Source organism: Anopheles bellator, chromosome 2, assembly GCF_943735745.2.
Source record: "Anopheles bellator chromosome 2, idAnoBellAS_SP24_06.2, whole genome shotgun sequence".
NCBI classification, from domain to species: domain Eukaryota; kingdom Metazoa; phylum Arthropoda; class Insecta; order Diptera; family Culicidae; genus Anopheles; species Anopheles bellator.
In genome coordinates this window covers 3,801,445-3,816,788 of record NC_071286.1, presented here as the reverse complement: position 1 = coordinate 3,816,788, position 15,344 = coordinate 3,801,445, and the positions used below count along the sequence as shown (strand labels likewise).

Here is a 15,344-nt window from a genome sequence, read left to right as displayed (position 1 = left end):
CCACTTATGAGAACAAACTGCGAACATTCATTCGATGAAGTGATACGAGCGTCCGAACGGTTTTCCCCACTCCAAACTCGTTTGAAAGCAGCAAACACAGGCTTGGTAATCAAAGCAGGCGACGCTTTGGACGAGCAGACGAACATACCCGAATATCTCGCTGCTGTTTCGATACACCGGCTTTACGGAACAGCCCCCCGGTGTCCAAACGGGGGATCCTTTTCTTACGCGTAAGAGACGGGACGAAAAGAGTATCCGATCGACGTGAGCAGGATACAGTCGCTTAGACTGAGATTTGGAGTCGCAGTCAGTCAGCTTTGATCATGTTTTTTTCGGACGGTCCGGACAAAGAATCGCTTGGTCAACTTCTCCGTATTAAAGCAGAGCTCTTCGATGCGCTATCGAAATCTTTGTCCGATTCGATCCACAGTGCCTCGAGCATACTCCAGCGAGTATGAGTATTAAACTAATAACTAATGAGTATTAAACTTGACTGTTAAAAGCGATTGTTAAAATAACTGTTGTGACTGCAGTTGTTGCATTTGTTGCTACTGCACGTGCAGTTGTTGTATTTGTTGCTATTGCAGGTGCAGTTGTTGCATTTGTTGCTACTGCAGGTGCAGTTGTTGTTGCATTTGGTGCTACTGCAGGTGCAGTTGTTGCATTTGTTGCTACTGCAGGTGCAGTTGTTGCATTTGTTGCTCTTGCAGGTGCTGTGGTTGTTGTTGCACTGCTGCTTTTGTTGCTGCTGCAGTTGCTGCAACAGGGCACCTATTTTCTTTTGCTTTTGTTGCACTTGCTGCTGCAAAGCATCTATCGTCTTTTGCTGTTGCACTTGCCGCTGCAAAGCATCTATCGTCTTTTGCTGTTGTTGCACTTGCTGCTGCAGGGCATCTATCATCTTTTGCTGTTGTTGCTGCTGCAGCTGGGGTGGCCGCTGTGAGTAGTTACTTGCTAAATCAGCTATCACCGGCATTCGAAAAATGTCTTCTTCTTTAAAAATATTGTCATGTGCTGGCCGCGAGTAGCTACCGGCATCACCACTGGCCGACATTGGAGTAATGGTTTCCATCTTAACATTATTTTTATGTGCTGGCATGGCACCGTTGGCCATGCTGCTGCCGTCGTCGCAGGAAAATGCGTCGACGTTGTATGTGAGGTTGTGAGCTTCTTCCTTCAAACCGTATTGCTGGACAATCTAATAAAAGAATGAAATAATTAATAACATTGTAATGAGTTATTACACAATTTGATTTACCTGTGTCCGTTTTGTGGCATTGTGTTGTTGTTGGGCTGTTGTAAGACAGTAATCTTCCTCTGTCTGTCGACGTTTTAAATATCGCTCCTGTAGGTTTGTGGGACGTTTAAAAGCGCTCTTTTCGAGGAATTCTTTCAGAGTGCTTCTGGGAGAACATCTCTTTTTGCGTAACAAAAAAGCTTTCTTCTGGCTTTTGAACTCATTCTTAGACAGCATGGGCAATTTTTCACCAATTTTATCCCATTCCTTCATACATTCGGGAGAATTGTACTGCTCCCCTGTGTGTTCCAACAACATATGACTTTCTTTCAACGCGCTTATGAAATCTGAGAAGTCTATTCTTTGGTAGGACTTACGCTCCTCCGGATGTTCCTCCGATGATGGATCCGATGGAGGAGTGATGTCCATTGTAACAAATTAGATTGGGGCTAAAACGAAACGGTTGTGACAGGAATTATGCTGCGTTCGCAACAAAATACATTTAGTTTATCTTATTGCAGAATGTCATCCGAACAACAAGGGACCAAACGAGCAGGAAGTCCAAATGCGCGATCTTCAAAGACGCGGCGATCAGCTGCAGCATCTGAAGCAAGGGCGAGGACCCCGGCTTCATACTACTACGAAGCGCACAGTGACAGCGAGGGGGAGGTTGATGTTGACTCTCTAGAGGCCGATAACCTGGTGATCAGCATAGGTTGTACGGAGGCGCAGCATGACACGGCAACCAAAATAGTAAGCCGTACGATGGACATTGTTAGTGAAAGCAAGTATGTTACACCAGGGACAACGCTGCAGAGTATACTGCGCGAGATGGGCGCTCATATTCCGGGCGTTCCTAGGTTTGCTCAAACGAAGTTCCCAGCGCCATGTACCATCACGCCCAGAGTTATCCGTGATCCTGCTAATAATGAAGTGGTTGCCGCCTTATGGCAACGTGATTTAGCTAAGTACGCCTGGCGCTTTGTGGAAATATTTGTCAACGCATCGTTAGCCGATGCTGAAGGACGCCCCCTTGTGAAAGGTGGGTTTAAAAGAGCGGAGTCTTTTAAATTTATTGTACTATTTCCTAATGATTGTTTACATCATAATTACACTTGCTAAAAAAATCAAAATTGCACACAAAAAACGCACCGGAACGTTCCGCGAACGCGAAACAATTTTTTACATTTTCATTCAAATAATTTCCAATTTTCGACAAAAATACTTACCGGACGCTCTGCAGAATAAATAGAAAACTAAATTTACAACCGAACGGTTGTAAAAGATATATTTGAGAAAGAGATTGTGAAATTGCTGAAAGTTTGTAACGTTGTTGACAGTTGTTGACAACGGGGCGCGGTAAAGTTACTCACAGCACAACAACCAGTGTTGCCATGTGAACCTATTTGATGAAAGTTTAAGTTTATTTTACCTTGTCCTGCGACGCTTTGCACGTTTTCTCTTTCCGATATTTGCTGTTGTGTCCTCGCAAGCTTGCTTGAATTGAAATCCAGAGCTTCCAGCGTGCTGTCGTACTGCTTGTGGAGCTTCTGCAGCCGACAGTTTTCCTTCTCCGACTCCATTTCGCCTCTTCGCCACAGGCGAATTAAGCGCTTATTCAAATCGGCCGTTGAACATCCCTTTCGGGCAAAGCGAGAATTTGTCGCGATATGCAAAAACAGCAAAGGGGTCTTTCGTAGCTTTATTGAATCAATATCATCCCCTACTGTGAAAACGTCTCTTAGCGCGAACTTTTTTCAGATTTTGGCCCTACAGTCTCTGCCATAGACAACTCATCTATCTTGGGAAAGTATAACTAAAAGCCTCCCTTTTTAAAATATTTTTGTGACCGTTCATAGCCCCTTTCCCATAGTGTGCACTTGCGATCAGAGCCCGGGAACGCTGAGAAACACTGTCAATACGGACTGTCAATGGCGGACTCGTTCTCACGAGTTTGGTTTGAGTGGCGAATGGTGGTTCGTGCGGCCAGCTTACGGGTTTTTGTGCCTGAAAATTAATCCGCCCGCCGCCGAATCAATCGGCCATCGCCGGTGGAACGCCGCCGCCGGACGCTTGTGTACGTTTCGTGTGCCAAAGACTGGCGGAAAAGTGTGAAAATTGGATTCGAAAAACTGGAAGTGGCCGCGAGTGTGTGTGAAGGAAGAAGAGAAAAACGCATTCACTCGTCCGCCGCTGCCGTCAACGTTGCTCGCTGTGGTGAGAGTGTGAGAAATGAGAAGCGTCGCGTGAGAGAGGTGCTGTGAGCCAGACCAACCACGCCTCACGCATGTGTGTATCCATTCCGAACGGACGGACGGGAGGTGGTTGGTGCCGCCGTCGCCAGCACTGTTTGCGGTTTTCCCGTCGCCCGGAGGCCGTCGAACCGCCGCAGTCCCCGTTGAGTAGCAACGAAACTCGTGATACGGCGTGAAATGTTCAATCCTCCTAACAGCGCTTTGCCGTGGAACAACGGCTACCCAGTGTCGGTGTATGTGTGCGTGCAGTAGCGGGCAAACAGCACCGTGAGGCATCATCATGCCAAGGGCTCCGATGACGATGATGCCGAGGGCACGTTTCGCTGGTTAAAAAAACCCATCAGCTTTGGGTTTCCGCATTTCTTGGGAAGGTAAAAAATGAAATGCGAAGGGAGAGTGCGTACGTGCGTGTTTGTATGTCGCGTGCACGATGTCAAAGCGAGAGAGTGAGGGAGATAGGGCTCTATGCACATGGCGGTGTAATTTATTGTTATTATTTTATTTGTGTGCGCGAATGGAATCGAGAACGAAAATAAAAGCCAATTGGTCCGATGGTCGTCCTCGCGTCGCCGGGACAAGAAACAACTAGCAACATTCGCCTTTCCAGCGATAGGGACCTTAGGAAAGCCGATCGGTGTGTTTCCGTGCGGCCATTTTCAATTCTATCACCCTTTCGCGTTTATCAGCAGCGGCTAAGCAGTGGTCCACTTTAATCGGATGGGTTGATCTGATGTGTCGAAGCCATTAAAGATATGTGTGTGTCTGTGTGTGCTCGCAAGCTGCAATCCTAGTAGCCATTTTCTTCGAATCGCCTTTTTGTCGTACAACATCGAACGAATCGGAAAAGGTTTAGACACACGTTGCGACCGGTCGGTCCGGCGGGAAGCCAACTCCCGCCAGCTCCCTGTGAAAAGCGCGAAGCAAAGCGCGCGATGGGAAGAGGTGTAACGGCGACGCAAGGTGTCGGTGACCGCTGCCCGCCTTGGTGGCCGCGCTCTCGCTGAACGTGCGTCAGTGTGTGCGTGCGAAGCGCGTTACACCGAACGAAGAGGATACGCCTGTGGGTTCGCGCCATGGCCTTTATTTCACTTCAATTATCGGGATAATGTCGGGATGGGATTAAAAGAAATCTTGTCTCATCAACAGCCACCGAAAATCGGGAGCAGCCGCAGCAGCAGCAGAGGAATAAAGTTGTGCGCGAGACATCCGAGACCACCGAAGGGCGGCGTGGTCCCGGGCAGTGCAGGAGGAGTGAACGAGTGCGCGCTTGTGTAGTGACCGAAGGGGGTGTCAGGGCGGGCGATGCGATAGTGCGACAAGTTGAGAAGGCAAACGCCGCCGCCACCGCGAAAGCAGGAAGAGAGAAGTGTGTGCGTTCGCGCATGGTCGCGTGGTGCGCCGAGGTGTGTGAATACGTGCTCAAGAGGCCTACACTTCGCTTCTTCACGGTGGTGAGCCTGGGGGCCGATAGTTCGTGAGTGAGTGCTCACAATTTAGTGGTGGCGATAGCACCTCAGGCCTCAGTCCTCAGTAGGCCCCTCAGTGGCCAATGAAATCACGGTTCTGTTGATGGTGAAAACAGTGCACATCTAGCGTGCCCCGTAAACACACCAATACACACGCGCACCAGGAGACAATACAAAAAGGGAGCAGTGGTGGCATGATTTTCCGGAAAAGTAGTGGCCAATAAACAATGCCAACGATGGCCGTGACGTCGTAGAGCACACGTAGTGCGGTCTCTCGGCTGAGGTCGCGCGCACCGTGCACCTCCCGTCATGCTTCGGGCCATCGACGTCACCAGTTACAGTGCTGACGGTGGAGAGAGCTCCCCCGGCGGGTGACACCGTGTTACGGAACCAGTGGTGTGCAGTAGTCCGTGCCACGGCGGAAAAGCTCCGTGGACATCGCCGTGAACGTCCGCGAGGGACCATGCTCAATGTGTAAGTGCTGCGTTTTTATGGAAATTTCATCCATTCAAATGTTTTTTGTGTGAATAGCCCAAGGTACTGCTGCTAAACTCTAAATCAACATAATTTCTATTTTATATCGAATGGTGGCGGTGGCCTTCTGAGAACAATCGACAACGATCCATCGCCAACTTTTCCCAGTATCTCCCCGGCCGGGGAGGGAGGTTGAGCATATAATTCTCGGAATTGTCTCAGATTCGTCGAATGCCGCAACAACGACAACTTTAAAGCCTTAACCCCGGTTTTCCATAACTCGAAATGATCGGCAAAAATAGTTTCACACGCGCCGGTGGTTGTTGATTACGCGGTCGATACGACGATACGGTTAATTGTCGTGTGCCCCCAATTCTGCGTTTTTGTTAGGTTAGGGGCTAAAATAAGCATATGGGTCCCTGGGGCGGCGTCTTCTACAGAAAGGGAACGACAGTTGCGTGACACTCGAATTTACTTGCGTGTTTCAGCGTGAAGTGCAAGGTTCCAACCCACGATTAAAGCCGGGTTTAGCACCGAGTTGGCCGTCCAACAGTTGTGAATTACAATTTCACAGTCAAAAATGTGTGCCGCCAATCGCCATGTTTGAATTGCAAAATAATGCAGTATAAATAGAACAAAAGCCCCCCTCCCCCGGGGGGCGAAACAAGGGCGCACCCGGTTGGATATTTGCGACCGGCAAACGATCTCTGTTCATCTTGAACTTCAACACGCAGAGATGTGTATGACCTCACCGCGGAGAGAAAGTTGAAACAAGTGACTGGCACACGGAGCGGAGCAGAAACCGGCAGGGCCGGCAGGTGGGACACTTTTGCGTCCGCAATCAAAACAAAAACAATTCCGTACGTACGTGTCGGGCGAACCCGCCCGAAGAAAACGATGATAAAAAATGGCCAAACATGACGCGCGTCCTACCGAAGTAATTTTGTTGTACAGCTAACGGCGAAGGCGAGATGTTGATTTTTGACCAATAGAAACATGTCTGTCGATCGTGTACGGGGTTGCTTTTACTAATTTATCGCACCCTTTTGGCGCACGCAGACCTTCCCATTCGGTTGCTGCGATTGAACTCGTTTGACATTTCGGTGTGAGCAGCACAGTGAGCAGTGATAGCGCGCAACACGATGACTGCGAGAGTGAAATGTAACGCAAGGTCCCGCTGTTGTTCAGGTATGTGCTGGCTCCTTGGAGAAGTGGAGGTGGCTGAAAGTGGGTGGGAAAGGGTGGCACGTACCTCCCCCCCACCCACACACTACTAGTGGCCGTGGTTGGAGGCCATTCGACGTACGCATACGGAACGAGATCACCAACACACGCGTACGCCCCGCGAGTGAGAGCACTGAATCGATGTAACTTCCCGCGTCTCACTGAATGAGAAGTGAGAGAGCGTAGGCTTGGAAAATAAAACACGAACGAACGATCGATTGCGATGACGGCGGCGCGACTAGTGGGCAGCAAGAGGGTGTCGAGCAGGATGGAACGTCGGCGGAGTAAGTGGTGGCCGCGGGGATAGTAACACGAATATCCCGGTCACAGACAAACGTTCATGCGCGCCATCTCACTTTCGCGCGCTCGTCCGTCTCAGCGCGCCAACGCGTGTCTCGTTCCACATTGCGGCACTATTTATAGTGCGGCGTCTCCTATCTCGGTCTCATCCCCATCATTGCGCTTCGTCTCTCTCACCACTAGTGGGCTGTAGGGTTGATGTGAACTTCAAGTATAGCCCCCCGCCCCTACAACCCGAGGCGTCGCGTGCTCCACTGCACAACTGCTCCTCACCGTCTGTGCTGGTCCGTTCCGTTAGTCCGCGGTCCCTTCCGCCGCCCCCCGGCTCTGCATATTTGATCGCATCTTTTGCGCCAGTTGTGTGGAGTTCTCGCGTTGGCCAAGCGCTAGTAGCTAGACAAGCCCGTGTAGCTACACTGCCGCTACCAATACTCTTTGCACGGCAACATCCACGGCAAAGGTTACTTAGATGGTGAGAGAAATGCGGAAGACGCGCATTCGTCGCGGCGGCTATCGTTGTGTCTTGCATGTTTGGATTGATGTTACACAGTGCGGCAGCAATGTTCCGATCATAACTCAACGAGTCGCTGAACTTAATTGAGTAAAATCACATTCATATACAAACTCAACCTAATTCACACTACGTTCGATAGCGAGATTGCCTCTATAACTTGATTAAATTTATGAAACATGCAATTGATCGTGTTGAACTGTCCTAGTAAGGAAGCGGAGTAAGTTCGAGCAGAAGACACGGACTGCAATAGGGTTCCAACCCGTCGATTTTCCTTATTGCAAAAAGTGTGTCGGTCAATCCTTCAAAACAACGGTCCCGCAATAGTTTGCCCCATTTTCCGGCAATGTCTATGCCAAGTGCCAAATAGTAATACCCAGATCTCTCGGAACATGTTTGCCGCACTGTGGATTTGAGATCCCCGCGGGCCAGAGTGGGACAGGATGATCCGCAAGACGCCGCGCGCGCGTCTCCCCTGTCTAGCCCGTTTGGGATTTGCTTTTTTTCTGTTGTCGTTGCATTTCTCACAGTTACACAACTAGCGGGTCGTGCCAGACACGTATGTGTGTATCTGTGGACGATGGGGAACTAGTTTTTCCGCCACCGGCCGCCACCACTCTACTCCACTCCTCAGGAGTGGGTCCTGAAGTTTGCGAGACCCGTTCGACAGTGGCCCCGGCCCCACTGTCGAGAGTTCTTTCAACTTTCAAAGTCGTGCAATATTTACCCCGTCGAAGCAAGCGTTTACAGTTTTTTATGTTTCGTTTGCTGCGATGGCGGCCCGATGCTCTAATTAGCCGCCGGGGTTTTTTGTGCTGCGTTTGCGTTTTGTTATTGCGCTCTCGCTCGCTTTTGGGGGTTATGTTTTCGTTGAAGCATAAAAATGCTTAAGTCAGTGCTTCTCTGCTAAAGTTCTGCTGCGTTCGGCCAGGTTTTGTTGACAGATCGATCCACTTAGTCCAGCAGACCGTGGGTCTGTTTTGAAAACAAAAACATTGCCGTTCAGCAGTTCGTGGAGCTGTACCGTGGCGGACTGGGAGCTGACCGGGAGCGGACCGTAGTACATAGAAGCACATTTCTTTTGGATGTATTTTGAGAAGCAGTGATATCTAATATTGCCTATTTTAAAAATATTCACAAGATACAAAGCAGCTTTCAGTTGACCCCACTGGATCGTGTAAACACGGCCCGTATTTCCTGTGCCTTCTTTCGCAACCAACAAGAGAGCGAGTGCGACAGCGAGCGAGCGAGCGAGAAAGAGAGCAGGATACCGTGGAAAATCGCCCGAGTTCGAGTTCCGCTTCTGCAGCTCGCCATCTCCGAACAGTAGCGGGTGTGGTGTGGTTTTCCTGCAGTATGTCCCTCGCCTTCCACACACGCGCCCTCCTCTCGGCCTTTGCCCGAGAAAATCGGGTTGGCGGAAGCTTTCGTGTCCGTGTGTTTGTGCTTGCGCGTGACATGCACACACGTGCTCCTATACACGCGCGCGCGAGCGCCCGCCCGCCCGGTTGTTGGGCTCGGTTGGTCGGCGTGGGAAATTGATCAATATTTATCGATTTTCCACCGTGCCAGCGTGGGTTTTTGGTTGGTGCGTGGTAAGAATCGTGGAAAAATTCTCTTCCCAGACATACGCACTCGTTCGGGTCGTGGTGGGCTTCGTTCGCGCGTCTGACGCGTCACTTCTACTGAAGTTTGCCGCCGCCCAGTTTTTGGGCTTAAAATTAATGAAAATTGTTATTTAAAGTTTGCTTTAACAGCAACGAAGTGTGGCTTTCGTTAAAAATAGTAACAACCTTCGCAGTGGCGGACTGTTATTTTTAGGCCCCATGCGGCGCGGCAATCCAACGACGTTTATCGCGCCCTATCGTCTTCGGCATCTCCGGGCATCTATCGGGCTGGAAAAACAGGAGAATCGATAAAGGCAAACGCCCCAAATAATGACGACGCCCCTGTGTGTGCCCGGGCATCGTCGTCCTCGTCGTCGTCGTTGGCTCTCGGGTTTTGGATGGTCGGAAAAGCGGCTTTTCCAGGGTGCTGCCAAAGCGCTCTCCAATCCGTTGTTCGCCTCGGTAGACGCGAGTGTTTATACGTACGCTCGGGAGGGATTTCCACAACACGGCCTGGCACAACTAATCGTCTTTCTTTGGTCATCGATAACAAAATGGTGCATCTTAACCAAAAATTGTTATATGAAATTGTTTGAGCATTCCTTCTTTCATTTCTTCAAACAAGTCTCGTTCAGATTCTGGAATGGTACGGTGAAAGCGGGCGGAAGTTGAATCGAGCAGCGTAAATTGTCTTTCCGCGAATTTGGCCGACCGACAGCTGAAGATGAAACCTGAAGGTCGTCGCTATGTTGACGGGCGGTCGGATGGTTGCTCCATCCTCGTTACTTGGGTTCTTGGGGGGCATCTCGGGCTAAATATATATGTATTTCTGAGCACCAGGAGCAACCTGGAGGAGGAGTGTGTACGAAATCAATATGTAGAGCAATCTCTCTTCAACGTCGTCATCATTATAACACGATCATGTCAGGCACGCCCGGTGTAGGGCCAGCGAACCGTCCTCCATCCGTGGGAGTTTGGGACACCGGTGCGGAAGCTGCGGAAAAGCTTTTAAAGTGTGTCGCCCAAATGGGGCTGATTAAATTCGCCTTCGCCATCCAGACACGGCCAGAGCCAGAGCCGGAGCCAGAGTACATTATTTACAAGGATTAAAGCCGTGGCATTGAATGTGCGTGCACGTGGTTGGTGGTGGTGGAGCATGGCTACGGCCAGCGAACTGAGAGAATCGAGCATCCTGCTGCCGCCCAACGGCGAGAGAGGACGGATACCCGGTGGTGGCACTATTTTATGCTTTAACTACTGCTCCACCCGGGGAAACGGCTCGCCAGGTTATGTAATGTTAACTCAACATCATGGCGCTCGCACGCCAAGGATCTCAGGCCAGCTTTAAGGATTCATCCGACACGATTCGGTGGCGGCACGAGCCTTCCCAGATTGCTTCTAATTTCCATAGCCTCGCTTTCGCTCCGCCGAGAGCACCGTTCGCTCATTTTCTTCTGCCCGTGCCTATTATTTATGCATGAAGCATCGATTTTTGAGGCCCTTCTTGCTGTACTTGCTCTGGCTGGCTGGCTGGCTGGCAGGCTGGTGTGTGTTAACGGTGGGCTCCATCCGGCCACGGCAGCTGCCTCCGCCGTCGAGTCCGGAAGTTCGGATCGGATGCTCGGTGTATTATCTCTCGCGTGCGTTTTCTCTTTGCTTTGGCCAATAAATTAATCATCCTATCCTCTGAAGGTTTGACCAGGGTTCCTTAGGCCGTTGGGTGGGTTTATGTGAATGTCCTGTGGCCATTCTGTGGCCCGGAGGAACTCCGAAAATGAAGGCGGAATCAAGGAGGCCTACATCGAGCGACATAGGAAAATCATCTCCTTGCGTGGTGGCTTTGAAAAGGAAAAGAGTTTGGCACGCAACCGGGCCACGGCGGGTGCGGTTTTTACGGTCTGTGATTGCATCACAGATATGTTCGGTTCGGTTTTCATTCTCGTTAACCACACCGACCGCCACGGGGGAAATTTTCTTCTCCTGAAATTCCAAGTTTTTCCAAGTCCACCAAACCCAACAGCGAGAGAGAGAGAGATGATGATGATGAGAGCACACAGCATAATAAGCGAACGAGAAATACCGCTACATAAGGGCCATGCGATGCGGTGAAACTCCAACACACAGACACACGCGCGCACACGAAGTCTATCTCACGATGCCCGGAAACTGGATCGTCGTCGTCGTCATGGCCCTTCATGGCTCTGCACCGAGCGATGGCCAATGAAAAATCCTCGCCAGCAACGCGAGAGGAGAAGGGCACCACGGGCATTATCGATCCGTTTTTCCAACGTCCCCCAGCATCGGCGGCCGAGAGAGAGAGAGAGAAAGAGAGAGAGTGATGCTGTGGCGCTACCGCGGACCACCGCCAGAGTGCGTGCGGGAACTTTCTGCTGATGCCACTGCTTTAAACGCGCAGAATTTTCTCCGAGTTTTGTGGAAAATCATCCCAGTTTATGTTTCGCCCGCTCGGCCCGTATCCGGGCAACATAAATCGATACCTCGGGTTCGCGTTCCTTTCCATCCTGTTCCTTGTGGCAGAACCACTACCGAATACCAAGGAATTAATTGAGAACAGAAACTCTACATTTCATGGAAACCCCCATTTGCGGATCAAAACAACGAACGGAAGCTGCTGGATCCCATATTTGGTGTGCGCTCGATGGAAAGTGCCACTTTAAGTGGACTCTGACGCGCGCGCTCCCTGGCTGCACTACCCTTGACATGGCCGCCAGGACGATCTTCCTGGATTTTTTCTGCTCTTTTTTCGTTCCGCTTCCAGCCGGCGCGTGGCGTTTCTCTGAGAATTCCTTCCGACGGGCGGTCCTAATGTTGTTTACGAGAGACTTCCTTCGAGAGTGAAAATGACGCGCGTGCGAAAGATGGCGAGAGAATTTAATGTTGGTAAAATGGAAAAATGTGACCCCAACAGAGAGAGAGAGAGAGGGAGACGAGGGAAATAATGATGATGAAATAAATTGATTGATAACACGGTGCTCTGATATGATGATGGCCATTGCATGTGTGCGAATTAAAGAGATTAAAGCTTCACTGGGCCCGGTCTCCATTATGAGCTCTGTCAATAAAGGGCCGTTCGGATAGAAGAATTGTAAACATATTGCATAAAATCGGGATCTAAACGGCGGGTTTTGGAAATTATAATTAAAGCCTGGCTGATGGCTGGGTGATGGTCATTTGCCGTACTATTTTGGAACTCGCCATTTATTCACCGATGTGGCGGCGCAGATCCAATTGGAGTTTGGCGAATAATTTAGCATAATAGGATTTGTAATTGCTTTCCAAGAGTGGCAGGAATCTGCCTCGGCCTGATGGAGTTTTCCTGTTAATTCACCGACCGGCCAACCTCCGACCTCCTCCATGGTCCATCGTGTGCCAGACGTGCTCTCTTTCTCTCTTTCGAGCTCTCTCTTGTGAAAAGTGTGAAAATGTTATCACATCAAATTAAATTAAACTTGATGGTTTTCCGCGTCGCTTGGTGTGGCTCCGCCCGGCCTGTGCTTCTCCCTCTGCTGCTTGGTTGGGGACAGATTTTCCGTTCAAAAGCCTCCATCGCCATCCATCGGTGTGGAAAACGCGCCCCTCGCGGGGGAGCTTCCTGGGGTCGCGTGAGACTGATTTTTCGGGGCATCAACTACTTTCTCGGACCACACTCGGCAGAGTGTCCATTAACAGCTACCCTCGCTCGGGATAAAAGTCCTCGAGGTTGGTTTTTTTGGTGCCGGGCCCGCTGGTGTGTGCCGATCGATAAAATGCGCTGTTTTTGTTCACGCTCCGGCTCTCTGTGGCTTCGGGTGCCGCGTGGCCCATCCTTTGGAGGCGCTTTTCCGGAGGGCGGTTGGTACCATTTCCGCCGCTACGTGACACGCGTCGTCGAATGGTCGCAATTCATTCATTTGTGGGCGCACTCTCTTTCCTATTTATTTTCCTGTTCGGTTCGATCAATTAACGGGCGCGCCGTTCTGTTGTTCCGCGAGGCCGACGAGGGCAGCAGACAGCGATTTAATATACAAACAAACCCATCCGCGACGGGCAGTTGAGAGAAGCGGGAAGATGAAACCCTCAGCCCCAGCGGCAGACAGGCAGCATTCCTTGCGGCAAACACTGGCGAACGCGAAGTGCAATTTATGTTCCTTCCACCGGCGAGCGAGCGAACGGTGACCTACTTTTTAACGCCATTTCCCGTCGCTTGCCGGAAAATCCCATTCCGCTAAGTGCAGTGCCAGTGAGTTCCCAGGGGAGCTAGACGGGGGAGGCGTACTGGGCGAGGCACTTGCCGGAAAAATCATTGCGCGGTCGCGGGAAGTGCTAGAATGGCTAGACCAAGCTATTGCATAACTTTCGTTTACTTTCCTTTTTGAGTTCGATCCGAATTGAAAACAATTACAAACCATTATCGTTTCTTTCGAGTCCAATTTTCCGATTATGTCCACGGATTCGGATTCTGTAATTAAATCGTTGCTTCAAAGCAAAATGGTTCCATGGTCCTCTGCTCCAAACTTATTCGCTTTGCGGGTCCTCTTTCATTCTAGTGCCGGCTTTATTGCTTTATTTTCCCGCTAAAAGTTCCCGTGTGCCGGGTGGCCAAACACACCACACTCCCGCCGATCACGCTGGAGTTCTTGTGCTATTTTTAAACGGCGCGCCGGAAAATGCAACTGCAACACGCGAACGGTTTGTGGCGTGGCGCCGAGTCAGGCCAGGGCGCGGTCGGTCGGCAGGTCGTGCCACGGTGGCGGAAGTTTTTATGAGTGACCTACATTTCAGCGTCAACAAGAGACGAGGTGGTGCGCCGGCTGGTATGCGTGTGCCGTTCCCGACTTCCATTCGGAATCGAACGGAATTTCGAATGAATTTTGTGGCCGCCGAACTGCGTTTGGCCGTCCAGTTCTGCTTCCTAGTTCCAGTTTGTAGTTTGTGACTCATGCTGAAATCAAAATATTGCTCTACTCACTCATATCCGACCGATTACCCATCAGCCAGCATGTGGCAGAGACTCCCCGACATTAATAGGACATACCACGTGCCGCGTAGCAGCGGTCTCACGTGGCGCGCTGCGAGATGATGATCGTTTCGGGGTCTCCGTCTGCGCTTTTGACACGCCAGAAATCGATATTGCACGTGTGTGCCGATGACGACGACGGCGACGACGATGATTCCGAATTCCGGGGGGTCCCAGGATCAACCGATAGCGAAAGCGCGACTTTGATGGCTGGCTCTCGGCTGTGGCACCTGACGGGAATGCTCAATTGTTGCCGTGGTGGTGCCAGGTTTGATGCAATTAGACGCGGATCCACTCACGTGTAGTGGCCACCATCACCAGCTAGTGTGAAAAAGAGAGATAGTACCCCGGAAACACTTTCTCCGCGCGCGGACACACAGTACATTGATCGGTTATGTCGGAAGTTTTCACATTTTCGAGCGCTGCTGCTGCGCTCCGGGATACGCTAGGTGATTGAAGCAGGCGTTGAATTTAGAGACCGCGGGTTTTCGACAATTTTCTCTGCAGGCTGAAGGAACTTAGATCTTTGGTGTTTAATGGGACTTTCAGGGACGCGGCGGCATGGCACAAAGTTTACGTTGTCAGTGTCAACTATGATTTGTGCCGAAAAGAGATTATTTTTCTATCTTTCTTTTACGTGGCCTGCTTTTCAAAAAGCCGGGAATATCAAGCTGTCAGAACACACATTTTATCAATGCGAAAATTGTAACTTCTTTAATCCGTTCATTCGAAAGATTGCGATTTTCTACAGCTACTACTGCAGTGTTCAATAAGTTCAGAGCCTTGAAAAAAATAATTTTCATGATTTGAAATACACTTCATTATTCTGTCATTCGACGATTTACCAACACGATTGAATTGAAACTTCACATACCATAAGAGTTCGTAACAGCGCCCTCTGTTCGGAACGTAGCTACGAACTCGAGCCTTCAAACTTTGTGAACACACCTCGTATTGTGGCCAAAAAATAATGGGGATCACTTGTCTTCAATTATCCTTGTGTCCATGAATTCCTTCCAAACGATGCTGTGCTTCAATAGCCAATTCTTGGTTCAACTTCCTCGTAAAGTTTATCCGTCACATTTCGGTGATCATTTCTTGATCAACTTTCGATTCCGTAATCACCATATTCGCCTGTACTTTGCACTATGTGACTTCTGCCCATTCGGTAAACTCAAGATGCCGCTCCGCTGGACGCTTTTCACAGTCACTAGTTGATATAGAAGTCGAAACGAAGCAAGTGTCGAAGGCTA

General features: G+C 50.2%; 1 protein-coding gene across 1 annotated transcript; it reads right to left on the bottom strand.

Annotated features, from left to right (window-relative positions):
- Nucleotides 1–496: 496 nt before the first annotated feature.
- LOC131211993 (uncharacterized) lies at nt 497–2,552 on the bottom strand. Its single transcript, XM_058205701.1, has 3 exons — nt 2,467–2,552; nt 1,259–1,686; nt 497–1,198 (listed from the first exon to the last, which is right to left on the bottom strand). Exons 2-3 carry the CDS (start codon nt 1,664–1,666, stop codon nt 497–499), a joined length of 1,110 nt encoding a protein of 369 aa, XP_058061684.1. The 5' UTR covers nt 1,667–1,686; nt 2,467–2,552.
- Between the last annotated feature and the right edge of the window lie 12,792 nt (nt 2,553–15,344).